The 20,151-nt window shown below is 38.7% G+C and overlaps 1 protein-coding gene across 2 annotated transcripts in view; it reads left to right on the top strand.

Annotated features, from left to right (window-relative positions):
- FAM189A2 (family with sequence similarity 189 member A2) overlaps window positions 1–20,151 on the top strand; it is a 73,695-nt gene that overhangs the window by 47,912 nt on the left and 5,632 nt on the right. For both annotated transcript variants that reach the window (XM_043978655.1, XM_043978656.1), the window contains exons 3-9: window positions 2,611–2,721; window positions 4,579–4,707; window positions 6,780–6,887; window positions 7,010–7,143; window positions 14,964–15,093; window positions 16,067–16,145; window positions 18,873–19,025. In XM_043978655.1, the coding sequence (XP_043834590.1) occupies window positions 2,611–2,721; window positions 4,579–4,707; window positions 6,780–6,887; window positions 7,010–7,143; window positions 14,964–15,093; window positions 16,067–16,145; window positions 18,873–19,025 (844 nt within the window). The remainder of the gene's footprint in view (window positions 1–2,610; window positions 2,722–4,578; window positions 4,708–6,779; window positions 6,888–7,009; window positions 7,144–14,963; window positions 15,094–16,066; window positions 16,146–18,872; window positions 19,026–20,151) is intronic.

Genomic DNA, 20,151 nt, shown 5'->3' with positions numbered 1-20,151 from the left:
CCATTTGGGGTTTTCTTGGCAGATTCTGAAGAGTTTTGCCATTTCTCTTCTGCAGCTCATTTTACAAATGAGGAAACTGAGACAAACAGGTTTAAGTGACTCACCCAGGGTCACACAGCTAGTGTCTGAGGCCAGATTTGAACTCAGGAAGATGAATCTTCCTAACTCCAGGCCCAGCACTATTGCATCACCCATCTAACTCTAATTGGAGAAGGGTGAGACTTTATAACCTTAGCCCCTGCATAAGATTTGGCTTTTCTATAAAATGAATTAATCTGTTAATGATCAAGATTTCAGTTTTCAAGTGAAAAAGAAAGTGTCATTCTTGGTTTACAATATCAAATGTGGGCTGCTTGGTTGAACTTGACTAATTTTTAATTATATAGGGTTATATTTGTAAATATCTGGCTATAGGGAAAACTACAGGGGAAATGGTTTTATTTAATCCCTAGTCCCTAAACTCTCTTAAGCAGGGACACTAATAAAGATTGTGTTCTTTATCTTAGTTTGCTTGTTGTGTAACCATGGTAAATACAAAGACATTATGGCACTAGATATGTCCTGCCTGTCTCTGATTGCTGTCTCCCCAAACCTCAAAAATGTCTGTTATGTGAATAGGATTGATTGTTTTGCAAAGTTAAAACCAAAGGAGAGGAAAGAATGGGAAGATAAAATTCCAGGCAAGATTCTGAACCACAGCTACTGCCTGTAACATGTTATTCATAAATATCAGTGTTGAAGAAACAGTCTGGCTAAAACTTGTTTTCTTCCAATTGTCGTTTTCTCTCAGAGAACTCCACATACCTGTTTTGTTTAAGATTCAAGAATTTGGCAAATTTCAGACATTACTACAGGGACTATCTTTCAAGTTAAGAACTTTTAAGAGCAGCAAAATAAATAGAAAATCTTTCTCATGTACTCATTTATATAAGGTGCTATGGTAGTTTAAAAATTAATTTCAGATTTGGGGAGTAAAGGATAAAAATGATTAGATCATTTGAAATTCTGTTTAAATATTAGGGGAATAAACCATTCCTTAGAGGAATTACAGATATCTGAAATGAAATGTATCTGAGTAGTTTGAAAACATCCATCAGCCTCCAAAAAAACATATTAACTGTCGAAAGACAATTAATGGAAACATTGACTGGAGTGATGCATTGCATGGAAAAGAACCATCAATAAGATGAAGGGACTAAAAGTGCTGTGGGTTAAATTAACAGGCTGGTCTTTTTTTTTCTGCTAGGTTTTCTTTCCAGTTTAGGTTAATTTCTTTTATGCCTGCACCTCTGAGCTTGTCTTTTCCAATAAATTTGTACCAGACTGTCTCTGATTGCTGACTTTCTAAACCTCAAAAATGAACTTAGATTTTGGGCACTGGTTTTCTCTCTTCTCCTTGTTCCTTCCTTTCATCAGAGATTCTTAACTTGGGGGTCTATCAATTTGTGTTTTTTATTATAAAAGTATTTTATTATTTTCCAGTTATATGTAGAGATAGTTTTCAACATTTGTTTTTATAAGATTTCTAGTTTCAAATTTTTCTCCTTCCCTCCCCTCTCTCCCCCCTCCTCAAGACAGCAAGTAATCTAATATAGGTTATATATGTACAATTGCATTAAACATATTTCTGCATTAATTTTGTTGTGAAAGAAGAATCAGAGCAAAAAGGAAGAACCTCAAAAAAGACAAACAATAGCACCAAAAACAAAAGAAATAGTTTGGTTCAATCTGTATCCACATTCCACAGTTCTTTTTTTTCTTCTGGATTTGGAGAGCATTTTCCATCATGAGTCCTTTGGAACTATCTTGTACCAGTGTATTGCTGAGAAGTCAAGTCTATCACAGTTGATCAACGCATAATGTTGATGATACTGTGTACAATGTATGAACTTGTCTTTAAAAAATATTTTGATAACTGTTTCCTTTGTACTCCTATGTATTTTATTTTCTGCATTTAAAAACAATTCTAAGAAAGGGGTCTGGTTTCACCAGACTGCCAGAGGGTGCCTCAACATGGAAAATAGTTAGTAACTCCTTCTTGCTTTAGTTATTTATTATCTACCCCCAAGCATCTTGGTCAAGTTAGAGAGACTTAAGGAAGATATGGCCAGAGCTTAATTTGATAAAGAGTATTGGTCATATCCTATCTTTATTATAGCTATTGGTATATCTATCTTATCTTTCCTATTAGATTGTAAGATCTTTGAGGGTAGGGACTCAGTCTTATTCTTCCACATTTTCCCAGTGCCTAGGACAGATGTTGGTTTTTAATAAATATAAAGATACACATAGCAGATGTTCAATATATAAACAGTTATTGAATTGAATTTAAGGAAATGAGAGGTAGAGAAAGGGAGGCATAGGGAAGATAAAAATTGGAGTCATTTGAGAGAAGATAGGAGGTGAGTTGAAGGAAGAGAGGCTACATTGATTCTTGGTTCACTAATTTGGATGGTATACATTTTTACAACTTTTCATGATATCTAAAATATGGATGTTTTAAAAAAGATCTTTCAAGATATTATGTCTCATTTTATAATCAACCCAAGCTGCCTCACTGAAGTTTATTACTTTCCTTTAACAATTGTGGGCCCATCTTTATTGTTTCAGGTGAACCTCTTTGTCTTACTGTCTGTGGTCTGCGTCCTGTTGAACCTTGCCGGATTTATCCTAGGCTGTCAGGGGGCCCAGTTTGTGTCCAGTGTACCCAGGTGTGATCTGGTGAGCAGACCTTAAAATCCAGTGTACCTCTGAACTGAAGCTCTCATGTCTGGCTTTCCTAGTATGCAAAAGTATTGATATTTGGCACTGGCAACAGCCACATTTTTTAAAAACAGGAAAATCAGCTGGCCATAACTTCAGCAACATCAATAGTATCATGCATCATTAGTTTGTGAAGAGATGGATTAGAAACAGTTATTTTTTAAAAATTACTCAGTTAAAAACCTGATATTCTATTATGAGGTAAGGGGAAATAATCCTTTAAAATATACAATAACATTTCTATCCAGAATTCAGAAAATCAATGACCTCATTTATGGGAAAGAAGGCTGGGGTTCCAGCAGAAGGTAAAAAAAAGCTCTCTGGGCAGTTGAATAGAGGTCAGAAAGTCTATATATTAAAAACTCATGTCTTTTCTTCATAGTAGAGTCCCTTAGGCTCCCTCCTCCTGGATTTTCTTCCCCTTGCTCCCTTAATTCACCAAAGAAACTGTGGCCTTGGGAAAATCACTTAACTTCTCTGAGCTGTCATTGTCTCCACTAGAAAATGAGGGCATTGAACAAAATGATCTCTGATAATACAGATGTGTGGCACTTTTCAACTTATAAAGTGCTATCGCATACAGTGTATTCATTGTTATTTTTAAAAAAATATTTATTTTTCAAAACATTTACTTCATTTAAAATTTATTTAAAATTTTTAATTTTATTTTTCAAAAATGTATTTACTTTTCAAAAATAAATAAAAATCTTTTCTCTAACTCTCACTTCTTCCTTCATTGGAGGAAAAACCCTTTAACAAAAATGGATAGACAAGTGAAACAAATTCTCACATTGGCCATGTTCAAAAATATATGTCTTATTTTAATCTTGATCTGTGTGAATCACTATGGGTAAAATGCTCAGGAATTGTGGTTGGCCGTTGAATTGTTTTGAGTTGTCTTTCAAAGTTTTTTTGTCTTTATGACATTGTTGTTGTTTTATAAATTATTCTCCTGGTTCTTGCTGATTCAATTCTGCATCAGTTTATACCAATCTTCACAAGGTTTCTCTGAAAATTTTCATTATTTCTTATGGCATAATAGTATCCTATTACAATCACATCCCAATTTGTTTAGCCATTCCATTTCTTTGCCACCACTAAAAGAGCTGCTATATTTTCAACAGTCATTTGATGTGTCCACTCCTTTAGTTGTTGAGTGGAGAGAAAAACTTTCTTATCTGATCTGATTCTTACAAAAACCCTGGAAAAGGGTAAGAGGCAAGAAGGTAGCCATGTGAGAGCATAGTGATGAAATCCTCAGAGTAAGACATAAAGCAGGGGCGGCTAGGTGGCGCAGTGGATAGAGCACCGGCCCAGGAGTCAGGAGTACCTGAGTTCAAATCCGGCCTCAGACACTTAACACTTACTAGCTGTGTGACCCTGGGCAAGTCACTTAACCCCAATTGCCTCACTAAAAAAAAAAAAAAAAAGTAAGACATAAAGTTAGGAAGAGAATGAAGAATGACCAGCCCAGGCCCCTCGCCAAAATGGAGGCCCTAGAAAGGACTCATCAGTGGCAGAAGGTTGGCACAGTGAAGAAATGTTCCAGGGTAAGAAGGCCTTAGGGGAGCAAATAGAATATAAGCTTCTTGAGGGCATGGAATGTCTCATTTTTATATTTGTAACCTCAGCAATGAGTACAGTGCCTAGCACCTAGCAAGTTCTCAATAATGCTTGTTTATTGCTTCTATTGCTTTGGAACATCCAAACAGATTCTTCATGGTATAGACTGGGTATTCATGTTAGATGTATGGGTGAGGGGGAAATGGGGTTATCATTGTAAATTAAAACATTGTCTTTCTTTTTGTCCCCAAGGTGGATCTAGGAGAAGGCAAGATTTGCTTCTGCTGTGAAGAATTTCAACCTACCAAATGTACAGACAAAGAAAACGTGTTGAAACTCTTTCCAGTCCAGCCATGTAGTGCTGTTCACCTTCTATTAAAGGTACCTAAAAATGGATGGCAACCCTGAAGTGGTCTATTGCTGGACAATGCAAACTTTAAAGGACTACATAAATGTTTTCGACTATGATTATTGTGGTAGTTACATTTTTTTAACCAAGAAAAAATAACTGCATGTTTCTCTTTTCATTCTCTAGCATCCCTGTCAAACAGTTAAATAGCTAGATGCAGAGATGAGGAGTTGCCCCTCAGAGAATCAGGGATAGAAATAACGGGAAGGGATTATTGTATCCTCTTAAATTATGTAGATAATTGCTTCTTTTACATTGTCCATAGTGATCCAGCTGTGCAAGGTAGTTATAAGGGACCCAGAATGTTCATGTATCTGTCTTTGTGTAGAATGATATTTATACCTTTTGTTATGGTAAGGCTAGGCCATATTATAGTCCTTTAACTTGGGACTATAAAGCAGGGAAGAGCTATTAGTAAAGTCAGCAGTCATGGTGCCCATTTACAGTTCTATTCCACAGGATAACATTTGTTTGCTAAAGGAAGAGCCCATAGATTGTTAAGAAAGCTCATTCTATGCAGGAAATATAAAAGAAATCCAAGTATATTCTTTTGTTTAACAGGCAAACATTGTAATCTAGAGTTCTATGGCAGTAAGGTAGCACAAGTGAATAGAGCATTTGGGCCTAGAGATAGGAAGATCTGTGTTCAAATCCAAACTCAGACTTACTAAGCTGTATGACCTAGGGCAAGTCTCTTGACCTCTGTCTGCCTCAGTTTCCTCCACTGTGAAATGGAGATAATAAAAGCACCTATCTCCCAGGATTGCTGTGAAGATGAAATAAAATAATACTTGTAAAGCATTCTGCAAACCTTAACATGCTATTTAAATGCTATATATTATTATTGTAATAAGTTCAGGCAATACATGACTATAATTGAAGTGTAAAACTGAGCTTAGTGAAATTATAAAAGTTATTCTGTGAACCTCTGTTTGCCTTAATCCACTAGAGAAGGAAATGGCAAACCACTCCAATATCTTTTGCTAAGAAAACCCCATGGACAGTATTGGTGTGATATGGTCCATAGGGTCACAAAGAGTCGGACACAACTGAACAACAATTTCCCTGTGAAAGTACATTAATAATAGCATCAAATGATGAACATACCAATTTCTTCCATCTCCATCTTAGGTAGTGGGTTTAATATAGCCAGCTACTGACAGCTTCTTCACCCTCTCCTTTCTCTCCATCCCTTCCTTCCCTTTTCTTTTCTCCTTTTTTATCCTTCCCTTCTTTCTGTTTTCCTTCCCTTTCCTATTTTTCACTTTCCCTTTCCCCTTCTCTTCCCTTTTCCTTCTTCCCTCTTTCCCCTTTTTGTTAATTTTTTCCTCTTCCCCTTCAAATTATATTTATTTGTGTAAGGAAGGGTCCACTCAGAGGGAAGGAAATTGGGAATTTGGTGAGGCTTTTTGTTCTCTGGAATTCTGTAGAATTAAGAAATAGCCCTTTCTTGCTCTGGTTCCTGAATCTCTGGAGGAAATCCCTACCTTAGGAGCTTGGGTTATGGAAACAGAAATGTTTGGAGTTCCCTTTGCTACTATTTTAAGATGCTTGTGTAGAAGAGAAGGACATAATTCCCCACAGTCCTGCCTACTTGGTTGCCAGATGCTTTACTTTGGACATCCCATCCAGTGGCCAATGAAATAGAATTAAGGGCTGCAAATCAAATAGAATACTATGGGTTGGGAGGTACAGGAGACTATGGTGAGAGCAGCATTAGAAAAAAAAATTGTCACAACTCTATCAGATGTTTTTCTGCCTGGAATTTCCTCTGGGACACTGACTTGATGTTTATTATAAGATAAAGAGCTGCCCTTAGGACTAGATCTTTCTTAGACCAGAAACTTTTGTGACATTTATACAACCCTTGAATTCCTAACCCTTGCAAAAGAGCAGTTTTGTAAGATGAGAAAAAGAAATGCTTAAGGAATCATTGATTTTATTTAAATTGTTCTTTAAACTTGGTGTAGTATCATGTGCTTCCGATACATTTAATTCCTGAACCATGACTTTTTGGTGGTTTTGTTTTTCTTCCCCATTTCAGAAAGTCCTTTTTGCACTGTGTGCCCTGAATGCCCTGACCACCACAGTTTGCTTAGTGGCAGCTGCCCTGCGTTACCTACAGATATTTGCCACCCGAAGACCCTGCATAGTAAGTGAGTGCAAGGCGCCATTTGGCAGTTTGCACACAGGCTTCCTTGCATAATTCTCTGGTATGTTCAGTGTTCCTCTGGTGCTGAAGGCTATTGACTAATCATGGTGTTGTTTGATTAGGACGAATCCCAGATTTCTACGGAAGAAATAGAAGGACACGGACGGATTCCAGACCCAGAAGATTTCGTCCCACCTGTGCCACCTCCCTCATATTTTGCTACATTTTATTCCTGCACACCCCGTATGAATCGCAGGTACCTCCCTAAATTCCTTGCAGTTTTATTTTTGGTATGTTATTAATTCAATTGAAAGAGGGAAAAAATGTAATACCTGGTATACTGAATAGCCTAGGAGTCAGAATGACCTCACTTCACCTTGCCTCTGATAAGTGCTGGCTATGTGACTCTGGGCAACTCTCAAAGACCATGTACATTGGCAGAAGGATTTCCTCACTGAAAATTCCCCATACCAATTAAATCAGAAGACTGGATCCCCCAAAAGCCCATCTCTCTATTAAGAGAGTGTCAAGTGTCTGAGGTCGAATTTGAACTCAGGTCCTCCTGAATCCAGGACCCAGTGCTTTATCCACTGTGCCACCTAGTGGCCGCAAGAGAGTGTTATTAAGTATGGAGTTGGAATTTGCTTCCTTTCCCCCTCTCCTGCACCCCTGACTTGCCCCAGCCAATAAATCAGAGGAAAGATAGTAGTCCCATTTTGACCTGAGGATATAATTATGCATCATCCCTCAGTGTTCCAAGGGAAACCTGGCACCCTATGAGAGAAAAGCTGTCAGTTGTGAGTAAGAGCTTGGTTACCCTGTCAGGACTTTTCATTAAGATGCCTGCAAACTCTGCTTTACAACCAGTAGGACCATAAATGTATCTTCTTCAGTTCAGTGAGGCTACTAAGTTCCCAACCCTTAAGAAAAAAGAAAACTAAGCTGTTTCTTAAATTGAAACTTCCAGACAGACATCCCTTAACCATGTAAATGCAGACACCATGGGCCAGGTGATGTTTACAACCCCAATCATAATGCTCTTGCATAAACCCATAAGTTTGTTTGAGAGAACCAAGATTGGCCTCTTATTTGTTCTGACGAAAAGACCAGCTTGGTTTCTGGGAGACCCTTGACAGGACTTTTTCAGAGATTAAGTGACCCATTCACTATTCCTAGGGACCACTGTGGCTTGTTGCAGTACTTCAAGGAGAATTCTGAATTCTACCTGGATAACCAGTGGGGAGTTTTATGTTATTAGACTGTGGAGGACTAGTATACAAGGTCTAACTACATATAGTCTCAAACATTGCACAGATATAGAAAATTATTTTTGCCATTAGTGTTAGATGGGACTCTTCAAACCTGACATTCAGGCCTGGGGAATCGAGAAGATTTATCTGTTTCCAGAATCCTGACTAGGGCGGACCATCGGAGTGGAAAATTTAGAGCTTATCATTTGCATCATCCAGAGGTACAATTCCACCCCCTGGCAACTCTACCTCAGCTTCACCACTGCTATTTTCCCCTCCTATCCCCCACATGGCTGGTTGTTTAAAAGCAAATAAACCTCCTGGTGTCTCAGAGGAGCTCAAGTGAGCCTTGATCCTACCTACATACTTTGCCTCAGGAGCGAAAATTGCTAGTTATGGTACTGCCATTCCTCACTCTGGGCAATTGTTTTTGAGTTTGAAATATATTCTAAGCTGTGCATTCTAAATGTATTCACCTCAGAGACTCTGTACTTCTTGTCCCATTCCACCCCTCATGGACAGCTGACATCCTGGACCAACATTAATCTTAAGCCCTCCAGTGGCTTGCTGTGTATATGTGTCTAGGGGAGAAGGGGAAGGAGAGAAGACTCACTTTATCCTGTGGAACAAGTCAAAAATAAAACAGGAAACATCCTGTAAGGGACCAGCTGTTCACCGAGGAGTGGGCCTTATTAGCGTGGTATGAAGGCTAGGAAAGATTAGATGTACCTGCTGCTCCAAGAATGGTAAAATGAAGGTTTTAATGGGTTCCACAGCACTCCAGAAAATAAATACAGATAGTCTCCTATGTGTCTGAGATGCCCCACTTCTCTTACACTTTTGCCTATTCAATGTCCTTTTGTCTGCTCTGGATTTGTGATATTATCAGTGTGGTAAACTCCCTGGTATAGAAACTCCAACCAAGTTCAGAGGCAGATTGGCAACTGTTGGTGAATTATTAGAGTTTCTGGGGGCACTTTGGGGAGGGGGAGAAGTCAAGTGACTTGGTTTTTTTAGTCATATACATGTATCAGAGGTGGGATTTGAACCCAGGTCTTCTTAAATACTAGTTGTTGTTCAGTTGTTTCAGTCATGTCCAACACCGATCCCATTTGGGGTTTTCTTGACAAAGATACTGGAGTGGTTTGCCATTTCTTTCTCCAGTTCATCTTATAGATGAGGAAACTGAGGCAAACAGGGTTAAGTGACTTGTCTAGAGTCACACAGCTAGTAAGTGTTTGAGGCCGGATTTGACCTCAGGTCTTCCTAACTCCAGGCCCAGTGCTCTATCCAATGCATCATGTACCTACCCTCTTGAATATCTGCCCATCATTTAAAGCCAAACTCAAATGCCATCTCTTCTAGGGAAACCTTTCTTTATTCACCCCAGTCCATCTAGGTAATGACCTTTTCCCCTTTGGACCTTACAAAGCACTTTGCCACACGTGCATCTCCCAGCTAAATTTATGCTATTATACTATTTTGTACAGTGAATATGTGAAAGCTGTCCCCACCCCATCCCATCTCCCATTTGATGTTCCATGAGAACAGACACTATATCTTTTCATCTAAACTTTTCTCTCCCAGTAATTAGTTTGATCCTCTGCATACAGACACTACTGGGTACAGTAGGCATTAGTGAATCAATAAATATTTGTTGTTGAAGGGATAATAAAATTCCCTTTCTTCCTGTTTACTCCATTGTTAGTCCAATCTGTCACAAAAATAGTCAGCCTCTGAAACAAGAGGTCATGCCAGCATGCAGGAAAAGTCGGTGTTGTTTTATATTTGTAGCTGTGTTCAGGAAGCATTGCTTTGGGGGCCCGATGTGAAGTGACATCTAGTTAGGGCGGGTTTGTGTGTGTGTTTTATTTTAATGCTGCAGTGAGCACTGAAGGAAAAAAGCAACAGGCAGATTTAATTTCCCTCTGTAGCAGAGAGGGGAAAGTGACTCATTTGGAATTAAGATTCATGTCCAGCAGTGTGTCATTTAAACTTGCCCTGACCCTTCCTCCTCTTTCTCCTCCCTTTCCTTTCCTACTTCTTGAATAGTGCTCTTGTCAGGCTGTTTGTTCCCTTCTGGAAGATCGGGTTGGGTTCTTGGGCTCTCCTCCTGAAACCCAAGACCACATTTGATCAGATGTGAGCTAGAGAAAGTAAAACCAAACTTATCCTCAAGTGTTCCTATCATTCAAAACATTGCAAGGGCATTTGAAAATAGGACACGGTTGTGTGGAAGGAATCACTGCCAGGTAGAAAACACATGCCAAGATCAAGATACCCAGAGAAACACTGAGACAATGCACCTTCCTCCCTCCTTGGCAGAAGTAGGAAACTATGAAGGTAAAATATTACATATAAATGTCAAATAGGGCTGGTGTTTTGCTGGTGTTTCTTCCCCTGTTTAAAAAAAAATCTTTATTATAGGGATTTCTGGTTGCTGGGAGTATATTTGGGGAAGGAATATATTTGGAAATGAAGATGATGTAAAAACAATGTAATTAAGAATAAAATAAGAAAAAATAGGAAAAATGGACAAAATGCTTGTAGATACAGGGTGTCCCCCAAAATCTTAGTGTAGCTTGAAGTTATTAAAGCTTCAAACTACACTGAGACTTTTGGGACACACAGTACTTTGAACCTACAAAGCATTCTTATACTGTAACTGGTGAAATTTTTCATCATCATGTACACTCCCTACAAAAGATGGTTCTGAATTGGCTACAGGTAAGAAGAATCCTACCCTCTCTGCGCTTTGGTTTCTTCAGCTGTAAGATGACAGCATCAAACTAGATGTCCTCTGAGGTCCCTTTCAACTCTAGGTCTATTTTGCTAAGTCCAAAAGATAATCTTGTTTCCTATTGAAAACTGTTGCCTATGTTGATTGTTACCAGTTCTATTATATATTAAATTGTTATTTACTAACACACGCTAACACATACTAACAAACACAGCACTTAAATTCACAAATTTATCGTTCCTACTACATGTATGACATTGCATGTAGTATATATGCATATATATTACATATGGCATAATATATATTACATATAACATAATATATATTGAATATAGCATATATACAGGCCACTTAACCCTGTTTGCCTCACTTTCCTCATCTGTAAAATGATCTGGAGAAGAAAATGGCAAACCACTCCAGTATCTTTATCAAGAAAACCCAAAATGGGTTCATGAAGAGTCAAACATGACTGAACACCAGTCCAACAAAAGATATAGCTCTGTGCTGTTGAGGAAAGAGAGCTAGGTTTTCATCCCAGTCCTAGCACTTGCTGGCTGGCAATTCATTTCACTCTTTTTGAGCTTTATTTGTTTCATCTGTAAAATGGGGATAATATTTGCCTTTCTTACCTCACAGAGGGTTGGGAAGAAAGCACTTTGTAAACCTTGAAGAATTGTATAAATTAAAGCTATTATTTTTCAATAGCATGACTAGTTGACCGTTGACCCAATTTCTGAAAGATAGTGCATTTTCACATCTTATAAAAAAATATTTCCCTACTAACCTTGTCTCCCCCTCTCAATCAGCAATTTTCTAAAGGTGATCATTGCATAGTACAAGCCAGATTTAACTAGCTTGTGATTAAACCATCTCCACCATGGTTGTTTTAAAGGGTGTAGAATTCCTTACAATTTTAAAAGGTTGGGAAAAGAGACACTGCCATTCCCTTTTCCAAAGTTCAAGTAAATGAGAAGCACCTCTTAAAAGGAAGGATCAACCATGTTTATGAATTGCCTTTTAGTGCCCTCTGTGAGAGTAATGGGTCGTTCCTGAAATTCTAAAGAAAAATTAACAAAAAATTTATGCCATATGAAGGACACTCTTCAAAAAGTTTTCTCTGTAAGTAGATGGCCCAGTGGATAGAAGGCTGGAGTTGGAGTCAGGAAGACCTGAGTTCAAATCCAGCCTCAGCTACTTACTAACTGTGTGACCCTGGGCAAGCCAGTAAACCTTGGCCTACCTCAGCTTCTTCATCTGTAAAATAAGATAATCAGAGTACTTCCTCCCTAGGGTTGTTATGAAGATAAAGCATGGTTATACACGTAAAACACGTTGCAAACCTTAACTCCAGAGTGTTCCAAAACTCTGTGCACTTTAAAGTTTACCAAAGGTTAAAAATATACCAAGACTTTGGGGACACCCTGTATACATGATTTTTGTTATTTGTGTAGGTATCCTTCTCATGTTCCACCAGAAAAGAAAGCCTGATCACCAGCTGCCCCTACTTCATGCTTAATTCCTTCATCTGTATGTATTTGCATTCAATTTTGAGCTCTTCATAGGGATTTCTTGAGTATTTTCTAAATACCTATATTGCTATAGAGCACCCACTGACTACTCTCACAAGGGGACAGTTACTTACAGGAAAGGGCCCAGGAATCACTGATAATCCTAATGACAACAATAGCAGCAGACAAGCAGATATTTACCTAGTGAGTTTTTTGTTTGTTTTGTTTTGTTTTTTGTGTGTGGGAGGCAATCGAGGTTAAGTGACTTGCCCAGGGTCATACAGCTAGTCAGTGTCAAGTATCTGAGGCTGGATTTGAACTCAGGTCCTCCTGACTTCAGAGCCAGTACTCTATCCATTGCGCCACCTAGCTGCCCCTACCTAGTGTTTTAAGGTTTGCAAAGTATTTTGTCTACATTCTCTTCTTTGATGCTGACAAACAACTTTTTGAGACCTTTGTGTTATTATTATCTTCATATTATGGATGAGGAAAATGAAGCGAAGAGACATTAAGTGACTTATCCAAGGTCACACAAGTAGGTATTAAGTGACAGAGTCAAAGTCCTCAGATTCCTGTTCTATTACCACAATTCCTCTGGCTTTCTCCTCAGGCCAAAGTTAGAATTTTTGGAAATTGTTTACTGAAAACTATAATTTGTCTGGAGGGATATTTCTGGTGCAAAGTTGAAGCTGCACCATCAATCAACTCTATTGAATTTCTCATGACAAGCACATGAGAGAGAAAAACTGCAGGCCTTGTTCCTATCATATGATATGAATTTGTTGGGCCCTCAGGGAAAAGCACATAGTGCTTTCTCTATCTATGTATTAATCACCCTGTGCAATGACATCACTGAACTCCTCCTGGTCTGTCTCCTCTTTGTTAATTAACTGTACTTTGGAAAGGAATTGGCACTTAAGAACGTTTCTTTTTATTGTTTCCTTTTGGCTCAGGATTCATGATGTATAGGATATAACAATTTAGGTTACTTCTAATTTTCTTTTTAAGATTTTATTAATGCCTTTTGTTTTCATATTATACTAACTTCCACACATATCCCTCACTCTCTCCTATGCAGCAAGTCACTCTTTGTAACAAAGATTTTAAAAAATTTTTAAAAAATAACACTTTAGCAAACTAACCAAAGACAGTATATTCAATATTTTACCCATGGTCCTCTCATGCCCTTTGCAAAAAAGAAAGAAAGAAAAAGAAAAAAAAAAGGAGAGAGGTGTATCTGCTTAACTCTTTTCTGGGACAAAATCTGGCATTATAATTACCTATCATTCAATTTCATATTATTGCTCTACTCATTTACATGAACACAATGTCCAAAGGCGTAGTGTATATTGTTTTCCCATTTCTACTTCACTTCACTCTGCCTCAATTTATCTAGTGTTCTCATGTTCCTCTTAATTCTTTGTGTTCATCATTTCTTATTGCTCAGCAGTATTTCATTATTTTCATGTACTATAGTTTGTTTAGCCAATCCCAAATTGGCAGGCGCTTACTTTATTTGGTATCACAAAAGGGGTTGCTTTAAATATTTTGTTTTCTACGAGAACTTTCTTTCTGTCTTTGACCTCCTTGAGGTATAAATATATGCCTAATAGTGGAATTAGTATAGATATTTTAGTCACTTTGTTAGCATACTTCCAAATTGAGTTCCAGAATGATTGGAGCAAGCCATCTCTACCAATAATGTACTAATGGACCTGACTTCTTGTGTCCTTTCTTTTCTAATACCAGGCATTAATATTTTGATTTATAGTTATCTTACTATTAGTTATTTGGAGCAATTCTTCTTTTGAGAACTGTTTGTTCATATATCCTTTGACCAATTACCTATATAACTCAAATTTTCTGTATGGGGAAAATGTGGTGCTAGAGGGTTGTGATCTTCCCCATACTCCAGCATTCACTTTACTAAACAGTAATAGTAACAACTTGAGAGGCAGGGTAGTGTGATGGTCACCCTCTGTGGGCAGCTGATCTTGGAGTTAGGAAGGCTTGGATTCAAGTCTTCTGATTCATACTAGCAACCATGGGCATGTAACCTAACCTCCCAGTGCCCACAGGCTATCCTCTAAGATGACAAATTACAAACAAGTTGGTGGTCTTCATTGGTAGTGGGAGTTTCCCCACCATTCCCCCAAAACTCACCTTTGTCATACCTTACAATTTCCTTTCTTCATGATAACCCTGAGAGTTAGAGTGCCAAATATTCTGATCCCTATTTCACAGCAGAGGAAACAGATTTCTAGGGGTGCGGTGCCAAAGGTCATGAATCTATTACATGATGAAGGGCCTGGGCACTATCCCCCATATTGTTCTGTCTCTCAATCAATTAACCAATCATTAATCAATTAAATGCTTGTGAATTGAGTAAAACATGTTGACTAGGGGGCAGCTAGGTGGCGAAGTAGATAAAGCACTGGCCCTGGATTCAGGAGAACCTGAGTTCAAATCTGGCCTCAGATACTTGACACTTATTAGCTGTGTGACCCTGGACAAGTCACTTAACCCTCATTGCCCCCCAAAACAACCATGTTGACTGACACCAAGGTGTTTTTCCTAGGATGGTTGGCTCTGATGTTATTCCACTTCCACACATCTATGGAGCTCGGATTAAAGGAGTGGAAGTTTTCTGCCCTCTGGACCCACCCCCTCCTTATGAAGCTGTAGTGAGCCAAATCAATCAGGAACAGGTAATGTGATCCTAATTTTCCTTATCAAGGACATTTGAGATCCTATTAAGAATAATTTGTATTATAGTCTCACTAAAAGCAAACAAAATGAGCCATAGATCATATAGAAAACCTTAAACTACAAACTCTATTTGTATAAAAAGAAGAAAATGTAAACCATAATTGTTGAATTTGCTTAGTGTCTTCTTCTAATCTTCAAAAAATAATGTTCCCAAGGATGTTATTCCCTTATTCTGTACTCCACAATATCAGAAGACACTTGAGCCCAAGTTACTAGGTCTTTTCAAATATTTACTGTCATACAGTCCCATTCTACTTTTAAAAAATGCAATTGTTATCTTTTATTTTTATATTACCTTCATTCCTGATTATATTCTTCTTTCTCTTCACCTCTTCTTGAGCCACCCATCCTTGTAACAAAGAAGGGGAAAAAAGCAGTTCAGCAAAATCAAATAACACATCAGCCAACCCTGAAAGTTTAAAAAATGTCCCACACCTACAGTCCCCTACCTCTCTCTGAAGAAGAGAGAGATACATTTGATCATCACCTTTTCCAATCTTTTCCCCATCTCTTTGTGTAAGATTTTGTTGCTGTTCTTTTTTTTCACATATCGCCCTAGCCTGCCTATATCCTCCAACTGTTTCCTTCACCCTGTACCACTTTATATGTCTTCACTTATTTCTTTATGTTTTCACATTTCTTACTTTTATGACATGGTAATATCCCATACCATTGGGACCACAAGTTGCTCAAGCATTCCTCAATCATTGGCCCTGTATGTTGTTTCTAGATTTTACTATTAAGGCTAAAACCACTATGGATATTTTTCGTACTGATGAGTGAAAATTTGATTTCTAGTAGTAAAAAATATAACCTTTACACAGAACAATCGCGTATAATATACTTTGCAGTATGAGGCCACCTTCTTAAAAAGAGAGGCTAAAACAGAGACAATGCTGTTTTGTGTGATAGGGAACATCATTCCAAATTCCAGAGGCATCCGAAGCTGTGGCAGGCCCATTGGACCCAGTCAGTGCACAGGTGTCTCAAGGTAACAAAGACATTATTTTAATAAGAAATAATCTTCTGTCCTGATTGTTTACTAAACCAGTAAAAATTGCTGGTTATTTCAGATGATTGAAATATCTCATTGCAGCCATCAATACAGATCTGTAGATCTATATAGATTTATTATTTTATCAACATGCTAGTCTTTATTCTTGAAGCATGTTATTCAAACTATAGCCATTGTTGTATCTGCTAACATCTGTACTGACAAAGAGATAACCCATTGATATAAGAACATATTGGATCACACAGTTGTGTTCAGTATCTTTTTTTAAATTTTTTTTTTTTTTTGCTGTGCAATGAGGGTTAAGTGACTTGCCCAGGGTCACACAGCTACCAAGGTCAAATGTCTGAGGTCAGATTTGAACTCAGTTCCTCCTGAATCCAGGGCTGGTACTTTATCTACTGTGCCACCTCATATTCAGTATCTTTTAAGAATATGTTAACTTGGGGCAGCTAGGTGGCACAGTGGATAAAGCATTGGCCCTGGATTCAGGAGGAACTGAGTTCAAATCCGACCTCAAACACTTAACACTTACTAGCCGTGTGACCCTGGACAAGTCACTTAACTCCTATTGCCCTGAAAAAAAAATACACTAACTCTTTGCCAAAACCAAAGAAATGTCCTTCTATGGTTTAATTTGGTATTCCTCAGTATCCACCACCTCTACCCCATACTATAGTACTTTTTCTTCCCAGAAAGGTAAAATGGATCTTTCTGGAAGCCTCTACCATTACGGCTGAGTGGATGGCTATGAGGTCACCCCGTATAATGTATAAACTGGGGCCAGGGTCATGTTGCCTTAATATAAAGTAAATTTGGTTTTTCAGTAGTACAGAGAATACGGGGCTAGGTTTACATTTATCCTTGTAAGTTAAGGGCGCGTTATTACAGCTTGCCCTCTTTGGGGAGGTTTTAAATGGCCCAGAAAATTGTGCACCAGGACTAAATTGCAAATGCTAATGAATAATGGATCAGGCTACAGCTATTTCAGATGATGGTAATTTTTCAGTAATGCCATTTGGATCTGGGTTCTTTTGTTCATTTTCCATCTTGAGCAGAAACATGGAGAAAGGTCAGGTTTCCTCAACATATTGTATTCCGTAATAATGATGATGAAGTTGTTGTTGTTTTCCTTCCTCAAACTGTGGAGAAAGACTACAACTTCTTCAACTTTATTTTCTTTCTCAAAAGTCAGACTAACCCAAGGTAATGTTAATGGATGATTTCGTCACCACTTGTTTTTTAACTAGGCTGGTTGGGATTTTTTCACAGCTTGTAATTAACCCTCTGGGTTATAGAGTTATAAAGACTTCCTCCTTCTTCGTGTGCATTTTGGCTAATAGCCTGTGGACAGGAGGGCTACTTCAGGTGCTAGTTTATTGTGTTCTTCTCGACAAAATATCGGGAATTGTCATGTCAACATCAGGATTCTGCAGTCGGGGAGATTTTAAGCACTGTTTTTTTTTTTTTTTTACGGGGCAACGGGGTCAAGTGACTTGCCCAGGGTCACACAGCTAGTAAGTGTCAAGTGTCTGAGGCCGGATTTGAACTCAGGAACTCCTGAATCCAGGGCTGGTGCTTTATCCACTGCGCCACCTAGCCGCCCCCAGCACTGCTTTTTAAAAATAGCATTTCTGGTAGGCTGATTTGTTTTTGTTCTAAAATCATGAGTTCCTCATACAGTTGTCATTTAAAGAAAGCTTGATGTATTATGCCAAAGTGATATTTCTAAAGCGTGGGTCTGATCATGTCACTCCCTGTTCAATAAACTCCAGATCGAAGTCTTCTCTTTGGTATTTAAAGCCTCTTGGCTGTAGCCAAACTTTCCAAAGCTTGTTATAGATTACTACCTTTCATGTACTCAACGATCCAGCCAAACCATCTCAATGCTTTTCAAACCTGATATTCCATCTCTCATCTCCATGCCTTTGTATAAGCTGTCCCTTCATGCCAGGAGTATATTTCCTTCTCACCTTTGCTTCTCAGATCCCAGTCAAAACATCAGCTTACCTAGCTGCGTGACCCTGGGCAAATCACTTAACCCTCGTTGCTCTGCCAAAACAAAACAAAACATCACCTTACATGAGGCTTTTTTAAAAAAGTGGGGCAGGGGCAGCTAGATGGCGCAGTGGATAGAGCACCGGCCCTGGAGTCAGGAGGACCTGAGTTCAAATCCGGCCTCAGACACTTAACACTTACTAGCTGTGTGACCCTGGGCAAGTCACTTAACCCCAATTGCCTTACTAAAAAAAAAAAAGTGGGGCAATGAGGGTTAAGTGACTTGCCCAGGGTCACACAGCTAGTAAATGTCAAGTGTCTGAGGTCGGATTTGAACTCAGGTCCTCCTGACTCTAGGGTTGGTACTTTATCCACCTAGCTGTCCCCACAAGGCCTTTCTTCATTCCTCCAGGGCTTCCCTGTCTACCCTCCTTTCCCATTACTTTTTTTAATTTATTTATATCCATCTATGTATATGTTATTATCTTCTAAAAATTATTTGAAGGCAGAAATTGCTTCATATCTTTAGCATCTAGCCTAGCAAAGTCCCCAGTACATAGGAGGCCCATAATAAATGCTTGATTGATTGATTGATTGGTATTACTCCTTGGCTGGCAAGTAGGTTTAGTTTTGCAAAGACTGCTGTCCTGAATTGTGAAGTGATATGATTGATGAAAATTAATTTATGTTTCTTTCTAAATAAATCAGGTGCAGACATTCCTAACACACCTGGGGAAGAGAGCCCATCCCTGTCAACTCCTGAATCAAATCTAGCACATCTTCCCTCGAACAGGAGAGCCTTACAGCCTCTGCGAGCAAGATCAAAAAGTGACCCTGTACTCCATCACTTGACAGCCAGAGGTGATGTCATTTTGCTGACTTCTAACGACAACATTTTTCATCCTTTTCTTCAAGATTCTAACTGAAGACAAGTGATGTAGGCCAGACCCTGGTCCCTAATTTTAGGTGGTATCCTCATGGAGGTTGAATTAAGTCCTAGAGAAAAAAAAATGGGGAGCCAGCACATGTTAGGGACATGCATCAGCTCATGGTTAGATGCTCAAATCCTTTGAAGGTTCATTTTTTTCCCTTCATGTTCAAAAATATTGATTAATCCCTCTGTTGTACATGATATCCTGATAGGCAATATACAGGAGAAGTAGGTAGACCTGATATCTTATTTCTGGACATTATTAATCCTGTTGGCAGGAGTGTTTTCTTTGGGAGAAGATGCTAAGGGGAGGGGTGTCTGCTTTTGTTGGTTATTTTTCTTCTAGTATATTCATTTTTATTATGTCGAACTTAAACTCTATAAACAGGTTGACCTATTTAAAATAAACACCATCAGATAGAATTTACTTTAAACGGCTAGACATACAACCATGTTTGGGTTTGCCTGTCTTAGGTCTTCTTGAAATGAATATAGTTTTATACTTGAGCATGATTCCAGAAAGTGACATATATAATATACTCATATAAAATTCTTCTCCAAGAAAACTTCGTAATACTTCATAAACTTCCCAGCTTTTCCAATGGCCAAATTACCTTTTCAGTCTCTTGTAAATTCTGCTCCATTTCCTCTAACATCATCTGTTGTTTGCCACCGTCACAGATTGACCACGTGCCTAAGAGAAAACTCCTCTTGTTTCTACAGCTGCCACAGAGTGGGGTTCTCCCACCTCCCCGTGACTGACTATCACCTCTGCAACCCCAACAGGCCCCAACAGCCTGGGCTCTAAGAATCCCAAGACCTGTCTTCACCGTGGGTCTCCTCCACGTTTACTCTAGCAAGTTGAGGACTCGGGCTGGCCGCCTGCCGGTTTCAGCTGGAACTTAGTTCTCTCCACAGCATAGTCTTAGAAGATGGACCCAAACTCAGTTTCTGCAGTGCTGAAAGTCAGCAGGCAGGAGGGTGGACAGCACACGTTTATTTGTTTGGACCTTCTCATGCAGAAGGTGGCCAGGGCATATTCAAGTGAATGAGCAT

Source organism: Dromiciops gliroides, chromosome 1 (genome assembly GCF_019393635.1).
Source record: "Dromiciops gliroides isolate mDroGli1 chromosome 1, mDroGli1.pri, whole genome shotgun sequence".
NCBI classification, from domain to species: Eukaryota; Metazoa; Chordata; class Mammalia; order Microbiotheria; family Microbiotheriidae; genus Dromiciops; species Dromiciops gliroides.
The sequence above is the reverse complement of the archived record's forward strand: the minus strand, read 5'-3'. Positions and strand labels throughout refer to the sequence as shown.